Genomic DNA, 12,763 nt, shown 5'->3' with positions numbered 1-12,763 from the left:
CAACAGTCGGAAACTCATGCTACTTTAAAAGTAATAGTGTGAACATTCATGTTGTACTGATGCTGCTACAGCAACAGTCGGAAACTCATGCTACTTTAAAAGTAATAGTGTGAACACATACAGTATTATACTGATGCTGCTACAGCAACAGTCGGAAGTTTTGCTACTTTAAAAATAATACTGTGAACATTCATGTTGTACTGATAATGCTACAGCAACAGTCGGAAACTCATGCTACTTTAAAAGTAATAGTGTGAACATTCATGTTGTACTGATAATGCTACAGCAACAGTCGGAAACTCATGCTACTTTAAAAGTAATAGTGTGAACACATACAGTATTATACTGATGCTGCTACAGCAACAGTCGGAAGTTTTGCTACTTTAAAAATAATACTGTGAACATTCATGTTGTACTGACGCGATACAGCAACAGTCGGAAACTCATGCTACTTTAAAAGTAATAGTGTGAACACACATTATACTGATGCGCTACAGCAACAGTCGGAAACTCATGCTGCTTTAAAAGTAATAGTGTGAACACACATTATACTGATGCTGTTACAGCGACAACCGGAAACTCCTGCTATTTTATAAGTATAATAGTGTGAACACACATAGTATACTGCTGCTGCTACAGTGGCAACCGGAAACTGCTATAGTACTTTAAAGTTAAAGTGTGAAAATAACGTATTATACTGATACAGTCGGAAATAAGTGCCGCTGTCAAACACGTCGTTTTTTTTATAATCGCATACAGGTATAAATATTACGTTCGTCGACCGAATACATGTTATTTTGAGAAACACCAACGTAGCCTCACAATGAATACTAGTACACACATTAATAATTAAAAACAATATTTTATCGCGACTCAACAATTGTTGGCAGACATGTGTAATATACATTTTTATTTCTAAGAAACGGGGTTAATATTAACTTGAAATACATGTCTTCTTTTAGCGAGCGATCTACCATGTTTACATTTTTCAGGTTATATATACAGGTGTAAAATTGTATTATTTGTATTAGCCCGTAACACTAATAAATGTTTTATGTGATCCTGTATCATGGCATTTGCCTATAATACCAATAACTAGAATCGGTTAGAAATTGTCAATACCGTACTACTTTCGCGGAGGACGTCGATACGGTAAGAATCAGAATATTAGACTAATTTTAATTGGAAATGAAAGTGAATTAAAATCATGTCGCCCTCCATTTTAACTGACTTAATTATCATACTATCGAGGGATCTAATATAATTATTTCCGGATTGTGAAGGTGCAGCTATCATTGTGGCATTAACAATAGTTTTCAAAGGAGCTGTGTGCACGCACCCACAAATAATACTATTTTTGTTGTGAATGTGTACGAAATCGAGTATAAATCTATACAGAGAGTTTCTTGTAAGTTACCATGTTTTGCTCCAATTAAGACCATTAAGGGCCGAAGATTAGTGTTACTATTAGATAAGTGTGGTTAACACAAACAGCGCAAATTTGGATGTTAAACCACCAAAGGTGGATAAGATGTCTTCTGCTAGTTTGATCTGTATAGGCAATAGATTGACGTAAGTTGTGTTGATATAAGCAGGGAAGGGTGAAGATATAATCATGTTCATTATAATGCGCGTGAATTTACCACTAAATTGCGCTGGGCTGTAAATAGGGAGATTCTCTATTTAATTGACGTAGGCCCACAGACCTGAGAGGCCACGCATTCGGTTTTTACATCAGATATGATATTATCACTTCATTGCACTATAAAATTTTTAGAGGATGCATGATATTTCAATGTTGAGTAATCACACACTTACAACATATGGACTCGTAAAGTCCAATTTACACACGACACCGCCCATCTGCTCCGCGTGTGTGATTACATAGATTCTATATTTTGTATTACTGTTACCGCTCGTCTGTGTAAATTGGCCCTAAGGAGGTTTAGGCATAATCATTAATTTATAATTTAGTCATTATATTTCGGGTTGCACTTCTAAATAAACGTATAATATATTCAAATGTATGTTTGTTTTCGTTTACCAATTTTCAATCGGAACAAACATTTTATGAACTTGATTCGCAAACATCTAAGGATGTATGATACCTATTTATGTTTTGTATCACACACGATCTTGCAATATTCAGAAGAACAACCAACAAATTAAATTTACAACAGCGTTGATGAGATATGATATCAATGAATAATACAAGCGACGAAGCGTGTTAATTATTAATATGTAATTATGATATAGGCCTAGTATACTTTTAGATAAAATATGAAAAAACCCTTGAGTCTAGTTGACTAATGCTGTTGTGGCTTTAAAATACAAGCACCTCATTATTAACATTAACTAATGGTGATGTAGTATTAGGGATGGCATATGCTTGTTTGGCCGGATAGTACTATTTCGAAACTCTGAGCTAGGGATTTCCGCTGATCCGTTCGAGCACGGAGAAAGAAAAAAAAGTCACAACATATGCTAAGCAAAAGACTGAAAATTCTTGGAGGTCACTCTTTGTCGATTACCTTTCAATCTGAATTAGTTCAATTAATTTGATTAACTGATTTGTATATTTTGGACCAGACTTTGACCAATATGGTGCGCTTTCCGCAAAATATCATTTTTCCTAACGTGTCGCGTCGGTCTGACAAGTTGTTATTGATATGTATTACTGATGTTAATATTTATCACTTAGCACTTTAGTACACAACCAGTAAAAGTTAAAAGAGCGCGTTTAAGGACGACCATTAAGTCTATGCCATAGAGTTTCAAGTAGACACACATGACAGCAGCTATTTAGATTGTTATACATTAAGTGAATACTGTTACGCTGTAAGCTTGGTTCCCACTAGCACGTAACGCAAAGACGTAAACGCAACGCAAGCGTTTTAACCAATGACAAGCAAAGTTATAGACAGTTAGCAATCACAAGCGAATAAGCCATCGCTTGTGATTGGTCAATTCACTTGCGTTGCGTTACGTCCTTGCGTTGCGTCGCTAGTGGGAACCAAGCATAAGCAATATATACGCAACTCATTTAATTATTCGGTACCGTTTACTTTATTTCCATCGTGCACAACATCCTGCCCGAAACTCCCTACTGTACAAATACCTCGTCTATTTAAACCAACTCACAGGTGGAAAATATGCAAATACGTCATTGCGTACAAAAAGAGTAAACGACGTCACAACAATGCTAAGAATATCATCGTTGAATTAAGACTAGAATTATCGCGTTATAGGCACACGCACTTGAGTTAGCTACTCTGATAAGTCACTTTTATGCTGTGTTATTCCGGCCGGTGTAATTTTAACTCCGATAGGTTCCAGATAGACTAGGTATTTTATTTATTTTTATTTTTTGTGTGTTTTGACACAGAATAAGCTGACGTGTAAAGCCAATTAACGCCCCTGTTTAATATGTAACATTATATAGCTGATAATGTTTATAAATTAGGCCTACTGTTACGTTTCATTACAATCGTGTTGGCTATTTAGATATTACAATCACAGTGTTGTGATCAAGTGCGTGCTCCGATTTGGAAATCACAGTTGAGTATTCTACCATTTTATAAGTCAGTTTATTGACTTTTTATCACAAGATTATTGTATATCATTGTAGTGTAAACCACAGAGGTTTTATACAATAACACGACTATAAAATGCAGTGAACCGCATTATGGATTATCAAAAGAAATTATACACCGGTTGAAAGTAGACACGTACCATCATTTTGTAAAGCACTATCGAAAGAGGTAGGCCTCTTATTGTTGCCAAAATCAGTGTTTTATTATAGAATATTATTATGTAGACCCCACCGGTAGAAAAATAGCTGAATGCACTTCAAAGAGATTACGGCTTTTACTAGCCGAGACACAAATCCGGGTTAACAATGAACTTGTCAGTTTTCGACAACCTAGCCGTCCTGCACGACCTTAAAGCTCAGGTAGAGGCATAAATTTTAAATATAATATCTGATTAATTGTACATAAATCAAATATTTGTAACAGAAATCAAGACGAAAAAACATGAATTTTGCTTAATATGGTCAAATACAAAATTTTGCCAAATTCTGCCATAAAAACCAGAAAGACTTTTTTTCAGTAGGCCTAGTTAGGTAGTTTAACCTAATGTAATAACATTTCTGGTGATTCCCTAGAAGGTGAAAAAAGATGGTGGATATACGGTGGATAATTTTTGCTATAGCATGAAAATAAAAATCTGAAGTTGAATAAAAATACCAGAAATGTAAAATTCAAGTTATATTACCTATATTTAGTCATCTGATAACATTTTTTACCACACTGTTTATATTTCATAGCTTTTTAAAATGCCTCTCTAATAAAAAAAAATTAGTGTACAAAAGAATAGAGATTTTACTGTGTAATTTGAACTGATAAGAAAGTGCTTATTTTCAACAAGCTTGTGTAACACAAATAAAATCCCAAAAATTATGAAACATAGGGGAAACTATAGATCGATAATTATTGGAATGTATGATCAATAGAAATTTTTTGCCCGCAACTGGCCTTTAAGGTCGTCCTCTAGTATAGACTATAGAGATGATCAAAAGTAGGACTACTAATCGAGTGAGGACCACGTCCCAGTGTTCCGCATACAATGAATGTTCTAGGTCTGTTTCTTCTAGGTCGAAATCAAAAGCTTCATATTATTTCTTGTGTGAAATACGATAACCTATTATAATTTATATACCGGTAGATGTACTTTAATATTTAATTTATTATATAATTATATATTTATAAGTTCTGAAAATAAATAATTCACTGACCACTACAACTATAATTGTAATAGTAAGTACGACGACACAACTGACTTAACTAATATAGTTACAATTGGTGGACTGAGAGAAGTTCAGACATATTGAATTGCAACAAAAGAATAATGAATAAATTTCGACCACCTTTATTACAATTAATTTATCTTGATCAAACTTAACCCGATTTCCTGACAAAGGATTTAATTTGGTCTTTGAACTGCCAATCCTTATATCCACCAATGGTGTATCACTCTTCCCTGGTTATAAAACGAGCGAAAATTGTAATTTAAGTTGTTTTGCTGGTCCCTACCTACAAGATTGTCCTTTGACATTTTCCATTTTGTTGTTGACTTAACATAGCCTAGGTATTATTGCTTATTGCTATTGCAGTTATACTTGGGTACGTAAAAGAATAGACTACTAATACCAATACAGTACTACATTATTAACATTATTATTATTATAGAGTATCCACTCTTTGCCAATTATTAATTATGAATTAGTGTTTCTGTATTTTCAACTTAGGACAGTTTCGAATAGTTTTAAACAAGTATCAACATGGCAAGTAACGTTCAAGAGGAAGGGCCTGGTAAAAAATTAACAGGCCCGGGAGAAGTATGCTATTTTGGAAACCTGCTGCAATTGGACGAGAAGGCCCACGTTACTTACGAAAAATGGGCTAAAGAGTACGGTAGCGTGGTTGGCTTCAGTATGGGGCCGATGGGAGAGGCTATGTTGATCAATGGAGCCAAAGAATTTGAAGCAGCCTTCAAACCGGGTTCTGATAATGACGCTAACTTTAACAATAGATGGAGGCCGTATATACTGAAAAAGATCGGATATGAAGGTAAAGCCTTGTCTACACTATCAAGTGCCCATATTATGGACATGATGATGTCATATCACTACCATATTTGGACGTACCACTACCATATTTAGACACATCACACCTTTTCTGTTAAACTAGTTTGATAGTGTAGACAGAGCTTAAGACGTTCATCCCAGACACATGGATAGATTTATTATGTTGCTTGGGTATCAGATTAATATCAATGGATGTTGATCTGAAGTAAAGAACAAACTCTTGTATGGTTTGTTGAAAGATGAATTTTGTATTCTTTTGTTGATGAGTATCATCATACTCATATTGTTTAAATCAATTTTCTTTCAAGTCGAGATAAGAGTTAAGTGCACATTATTTATTTTCCTGAGACAATCTTAGATTTCATCCAACTATAGTTCTTCGTCAGCTCACATTTAAAATAAAAATTATGTACTGTAAAAACATTTGCTTAGGATGTTAAAAAACTTGAAATAAAAAAAAAAAGTTGAGATGATTTTTTGTTAAGCATGTTTGATAAATCTGAACCCCATGTGATAAAGTATCTGTATATTTTTGTTTCAGGAAGCATCACATGGGAAAACTGGCTACCACATGCTAAAGAACGAAAACATCTATTTTTCGAAGTTTTAAAAAGCATAGACATGGAAGGTGTGTTCAAACGAGAAGTGAATGCTGTCTGTGACGTCATTGAGAAAGATAAAACTGTCGACATCGTTGATCTCATTAACACAGCCAATAACAACATCCTCCTTTCGATCACGATCAACCGAAGTAATCGCTTCGAGTACGCTGACGACGAATTCAAAAAATTGTCGGAGATTATTGTTAGTAATAACACCCATAGTCTTTTCGGTCATCCGGTAAACTTTTCGCGCCTGCTCTGGTACACACCTGCTGCCAGCGCAATTCGCAGAACTGACAAGGATGTAAAGGAAGCGTTGCAACCGTACATTAAATCACATCGTGAAAACTTCGATAAAGACAACATCCGGGATCTTATAGACGGATATCTAGGACATCTTGGTGAGACGTCGTTTGATGTAGATGACGCAATCAACGGTACAACGCATCTCTACCCGTCAATATGTTCTCTGAGAAGTGCGATAGAATGGACTATTCTTTTGTTAGTGACTCACGAAGATGTCCAAAAGAAGGTGAGAGTTGCATCACTATCAATTTAACCACAAGCTACTAAAGATCGGTTTCCACTATGACACAACGTGTCGTGACGTAAACCTAACGTAATGCGTGGTTTCCGCTAGAGACACATCACGTCACACAAGGACGTGTAAGTGCAACGTAAGTGATTTGACCAATCACAAGCGATGAATTATTTAATCAAGTCGCCTGCGTTGCGTCAACGTCCTTGCGTTGCGTCTTAACGCAACACTAGGACGTGGCGCAACGTAAGTGATTTAACCATCAATCACAAGCGATAGATTATTCAAACTGTCGCTTGTGATTGGTCAACTCGCCTGCGTTGCGTTTCTAGTAATTTGAGTGTAAACATTATATTGATGAAGCTAGTTGATAACAAAGACTTATCTCGCATCGTTTTCCCTTTTTTCGATTATATATTAAATATGTTTATATTGTATATGTTTCTGTATCTGTCAGGTGCACGATGAGATAGACGAGGTTTTGGTTGACGGTGATGTTTCAGATGACATCATAACTAGCAAGATGCCATATGTGAATAGAGTTATCAAGGTTTGTTAGCAATAACATATTTATTGTTTAAAGGTTTGCATGGCGAAATCAAATGTTGATATAAAGTTTGCGGTACACCACGTATATATCAACAAATGAAATATTTATAAAGAGCCAACAATAACGGGTTAGATGACGACTCGCTCCTAGTTTTGGTGGTGGAACAAGTCTTCTCAGATAAGGACTATAAACCGTAGGTCCAGTGTACACAGTTTGCCTGTGTGCCCTTTACCACTTCTGATAGCACAGAGATTAATTTACTATTGGTAATCCTTGGCGACATTTTCATCAATTATCTCCTTCCGTCACTATTTATAAATATTCTAATCATCTATCATCATTATTGTTGTCATTAAATCATCAGTTATATTATTAATTAGTCCTAGACTTTAATTATTAAACGGATTACATTTAATTATGAAGAATCTATTTCTTTCAAATTACTTTAGGAATCTTTACGATTGGCGTCACCAGTTGGCCAGATACTGCCACACTGTCCGCACAGTGACGTCAACTTTGAGGGCTATCGTGTTAAGAAAGATACTACTGTTTTCGCAAGTATCTATGGACCGCATCACGATTCAGAAATCTGGCCTGAACCACTCCTTTTTAAACCTGATCGTTGGATAGGCAAGGAAGAATATCCACATGGTTTTATTCCATTTGGCTCAGGTAAATATACTTCATAGTTTTCGGACACGTGTAATCGAACATGGAAGGGATTCTGTCACATTCTTTTCAAATTGTTTTCTTTTCGTATTTATATGGTGTTTTTTTTATTTTGTAATATTACGAACTTGTGTAAAAAGTTGAGTTGTGCTGTACATTAGTCTTGTGAATAAATATGTCGACTTCCACAAAAGGCCGACATGATCCAAAGGTGTAAACAAACAGTGCCTAGTGGCTCTCCAGTCATTTATGGTAACATTTAACTATGGGTGAGTTGTTTTTGTTCAACGTAAATTTAGTGTGCTCCAAAAAAGATACGCTGAAATACAGTACGGTACTAAATATCTCGCGCGATATTCGTTTGATACACGCGCAATCAATCAAGTAATCTACGAAATTTGCCAACTGTGTTTTCGAGAATGTAAACCTCGAATCCTACGCGAAATAAACAACCAACTCGCGTTCATTCCATGTTAAGGCCAATGTACACAGACGAGCGGTAACGGTAAGCGGAAACCGTGTCCCGCGTTGAATCTGTATCAATCCTGAGCGGAAACCGCCCGTCTACTCCGCGTTGTGTGTAAATGGTCATAAGGAATAATATTAGATTCTATATTTTTTATTACCGTTACCACTCGTCTGTGTAAATTAGCCTTTACGCGGTAAATGTATTGTACATGGGTTTGCATGACTGTGTGGGACTGTCTGTCATAATTATGTTTGTCACGTTTGTCACATACATGTTTGTCATATTTTGTAGGTATGAGGAAATGTGCCGGATACAAGGTTGCACCGATAGCACTGCGCATGTTCACAGTGACGATTTTCAAGAAATTTCATCTTAAAGGTGTCGAAGGAGAGAAAATACCAACTTTGGATGATGTCTACATGGAGGCCGGAACAACTCATCCAAAGAACTTTAACGTTGTTGCAACACTTAGGAAATAATCTTCCCACAATGAGAATTCCAAATCAATATTTTATACTAGGTGTATTTTATTTAACATTCAGACCAAAAATAAATATGGCAGTGTTTCCCAATCACAACGCAATAATTTGTCCTTCAATCAAAAGTTAAACATTTACGCATTTTCCAGATAATTATCCGATTTGAATGAGATAATTAACGGTTAATTTTTCTCAAATGAAATTGGTTAAACCAGGGAGTTGTTCTAATAACAACTCCCTGGTTAAACCCCGTTTCCACAGGCAGTTTATCGGTTAATTTTTGGCTGCAGAAACACGGCCTATGATAAATTAAAGTGAACGCTAATGTGATAGATGATTTGATTGATGTTTACACATAGTCTATTTTATACTAACATAGTAACACAATTATTTTAAAATGATAGAGTAACAAAGTGAATAACCATGTCTACATTTTTAATATTTTCAATTCTTTTAGCTTTCTCCACTGCTTATTATTCACAATTATTTTATTGATAATTTATAATAAAGTTTTTTTTTCTATTATGTTGTTTTAATGTCTTTTACAAACAAAACATCGTCATAAATTTCATTTTATTTCCAATGATGAATTGTTATATTGCCCTATATGTCTATGCAGGCCTATTGCTAGTTTTGTTGACTGTTCAGTGGTTATACAGTGATGTTACGAAATTACGATAATGTTTCAGTCAGTTTATCCTTAAACCACTTTCAAGTTCACATTAAATATGATCTTAAAGAAAAAAACCTGAATGTCAAACGTACAATTTCATGTAGCGGCGCAAATGATGCATTATAACATATCTACTAAAACGTGCTTATAGGCCTATATACAAACAAAAATATGTCGGCCTACCAGTACCAGGAGTTTTACAACTCACTGTCGGTAAGTATCTGAAAAATATTGTAATTAAAGAATTATTTATACGATGGCCATGAAACAGCGAAGCATTAATCCATGCCATGACGATCAGTCGAACTCATCCGGCATAACAAGTCCGGAAATCAAGCATACTGTATATTAAATCAACAATGGCTACACAAAGCGAAAACGAAGACTCAAATACAAAGCCTACTAAATGTCCGGTTTCGGGAGCTTCAAAGGATTTATCAGGACCAGCACAATATTACTTAGTAGGAAATTTACCCCAAATTCGATCTGAGGGGAGAGCTCCAAGGACATGGACAAGATGGAGCAATGAATTTGGACCAGTTTTTGAAGTAGGTCTAGGCCCAATGGGAAGCGGTATCGTACTTAGCGGTGCCAGTGTACTTGAGAAGGCTTATGAATCTGACTCTGAAAATGACAATAACTTCAGAGATAGGTGGAGGCCTCCGGCACTAGAGAAAATCGGATTTGTAGGTAAGCTAATCAAATATATTTATATTATATAGGCCTACATATATTTTAAATTTGAAATTAGTTCACAACCACAGTTAAATCACAAGCCTACATAATTTTCTAATCTGACATCAAAATAACACAGATTACAGTATTTATGATCAACCAATCGGCTTTAATCTTGTTTAATATTGATATGCAGGAAGTATCTCGTGGGAAAACTGGTTAGAGGGCGCACAAGACAGAAAGCATTTTTTACAAGAGGTATTTAAACGTATGGACATAGAGGGTCTAATAAAGAAAGAGGCCAAAGAAGTCTGCACCGTTTTGTATGGTGACGAACTTGTCAACGTCAGCGATCTTCTGAACCAAGCAAACAATAATATTCTACTTGCATCCACAATCAACCGAAGTGAAAGATTTGAATATACAGATGAGCAATTTCACAAACTAGAGGAGATAATTGTGAGCAACAGTCAACACAAGTTTAAAGGATCACCAGTGAATGTTCTGCAATGGCTTTGGAGCACACCACTCTTCAACGCTATGCGATACGATCACGGCCGATTGGAGACTGCGTTGCAGCCGTATATCGACTCGCATCGGGAAACCTTCAAGAAGGATACCATCCAAGATCTGATAGACGGTTACCTAGGAGGTGTTGGGGAAACCTCTTTAGATGTGAACGAGATTGTCAACAATGTTAAGCATCTCTTTCTGTTTTTCTACTCTCTTAGCAGTGCAATACAGTGGACTATTTTGTTCATCATACAGCATAGTGATGTTCAGGATAAGGTATTACGTATAAAATCTATTATTATTATTATTCCTACGGTAAATGCGGGGGTAAATGCAATAACATCATGTTAATACGTTGTTGTGATAAATCACCTCTCTTCGTCGTATAAATTGACTAATCTTTTGTTTAAGGTGCATGAGGAGATTGACCGATATATAATGGACCTAGAGGATATCTCCGAAGATATAATAGTTAGCAAAATGCCGTATATAAACGCAGTTATCAAGGTGAATATAGTCTTTAATCATTAATCATTGTTATCAACATACGCGCGATCTTACTTTTTTTATCGACACAAGAAACTGTAAGCTTGGTTCCCACTAAACTGCGCGTATACGTCATTGTGTTGCGTCCATGTGAGAACCAACCACGAAATAACATAGGCCTACTTATATTTATTTTTACAGGAATCTTTGAGACTGGCCACCCCAATTGGTCAATTAATGGCGCATTGTCCAATTAAGGACACGCAATTTGAAGGATACACATTTAAGAAGGGTACGCCAATTTTCTCGAACCTTTGGGGACCAAATCATGACGCAAAATCTTGGCCAGAGCCGTTAGCTTTCAAACCTGAACGCTGGTTGGACATGGAAAACGATCCGCCTGGCTTTATGCCATTTGGATCAGGTAAGATTTTGATTTGAACGTTTCTCAGATTTGCCAATATAGCGTGATCTTATATTAGAAACTTTGCTTGCTCTTTTCCCATGACTTTTAATGTAAACATTGATTTTGTTTTTAATGTTTGTATACTAATATGTTGGAAATTTTCATCACCAGGTTTGAGAAAATGTCCAGCACAGGGAATGTCGATGACGGCACTACGCCTGTTCCTGGTAATGATTTTCAAGCGATTTCATCTGGCAGGCGTCGATGGAGAAAAGCTTCCTAGCCTGGACGACAGCTTCATGCTGACGGACACCATCCTTCCAAACAAGTTTAATATACTTGCTACAAACAGATTATTGTCAGAGATTAACTGAGCAAATATCTGTTTTGATCACATTTAAAATGAGACTAATTGAAACTATTTTTTTCTGTGATTTAACAGAGAACATAATGTATTTTATACGGAGACCTATATCAATAGGCTAATTTGAGCAATTGTACTGGAAAAATGTTTCTTATTTAACTTCGTATGAGATGATCAAAGATATTGGTGAGATATTAGAAGATCCTTTAGCAGGGGAGGGAGGGGGGTGTTAGGGTAAGGGAGAGATAATCCTAACCGAAGATGGATTATTCGTATCCGATGGTGGGAGGTTGAAGGTGCAGTATCCTACTTCTTTCAAACATTTGAGACGAAACAAAATGTAACTTAGGCTAGAATTCTCCTATAGTTGTAATGTTTGAACGAGTTTCATTTCTCGAATCAATATATACTAATTTATGTATATTGCTATCACCCGTGAATAAGATGTTTTCGGCTATAACATCGCTTTATATTTTTCTAGGATTTCATATTACTGTATTTATATTCATTGACTGTTGAGGTTGTGGTTATTACGTTAGATATAAATATGGTAGGCCTACTATAAATGGTATAAATACTGCACTGTTGTTTACCGTACATGCCGATTGTTATTTTATATAATCGTTTCCGTGTTACGATAATAAAAATGTTTCGTTTCACATTTGCAATTAAATAATTAATATAAATAGTTA

At 35.7% G+C, this 12,763-nt stretch overlaps 2 protein-coding genes across 5 annotated transcripts; both read left to right on the top strand.

The window, feature by feature from the left end:
- The first annotated feature begins 12 nt into the window (after nucleotides 1-12).
- Nucleotides 13-9,421, top strand: LOC140053892 (cytochrome P450 1A1-like). 4 transcript variants are annotated; one of them, XM_072098630.1, is made up of 6 exons: nucleotides 13-1,408; nucleotides 5,314-5,630; nucleotides 6,189-6,781; nucleotides 7,245-7,337; nucleotides 7,787-8,009; nucleotides 8,767-9,421. In XM_072098630.1, exons 2-6 carry the CDS (start codon nucleotides 5,342-5,344, stop codon nucleotides 8,952-8,954), a joined length of 1,386 nt encoding a protein of 461 aa, XP_071954731.1. In that variant the 5' UTR covers nucleotides 13-1,408; nucleotides 5,314-5,341; the 3' UTR covers nucleotides 8,955-9,421. The 4 variants fall into 4 exon arrangements, with proteins under 4 accessions (XP_071954731.1, XP_071954729.1, XP_071954730.1 ...); XM_072098628.1 differs by having other exon boundaries at nucleotides 15-1,408; nucleotides 5,309-5,630; XM_072098629.1 differs by lacking the exon at nucleotides 13-1,408 and adding an exon at nucleotides 1,426-1,572 and having other exon boundaries at nucleotides 5,309-5,630.
- A 485-nt stretch (nucleotides 9,422-9,906) lies between these two features.
- LOC140054465 (cytochrome P450 1A1-like) lies at nucleotides 9,907-12,730 on the top strand. The gene is made up of 5 exons (XM_072099465.1): nucleotides 9,907-10,317; nucleotides 10,499-11,091; nucleotides 11,227-11,322; nucleotides 11,503-11,725; nucleotides 11,879-12,730. Exons 1-5 carry the CDS (start codon nucleotides 9,987-9,989, stop codon nucleotides 12,079-12,081), a joined length of 1,446 nt encoding a protein of 481 aa, XP_071955566.1. The 5' UTR covers nucleotides 9,907-9,986; the 3' UTR covers nucleotides 12,082-12,730.
- The last annotated feature ends 33 nt before the right edge of the window (nucleotides 12,731-12,763 follow it).

The sequence above is a fragment of the Antedon mediterranea genome, chromosome 7 (assembly GCF_964355755.1).
Source record: "Antedon mediterranea chromosome 7, ecAntMedi1.1, whole genome shotgun sequence".
NCBI lineage: Eukaryota > Metazoa > Echinodermata > Crinoidea > Comatulida > Antedonidae > Antedon > Antedon mediterranea.
Note: the sequence above shows the minus strand (reverse complement) of the source record. Positions and strands in the feature narration are given on the sequence as shown.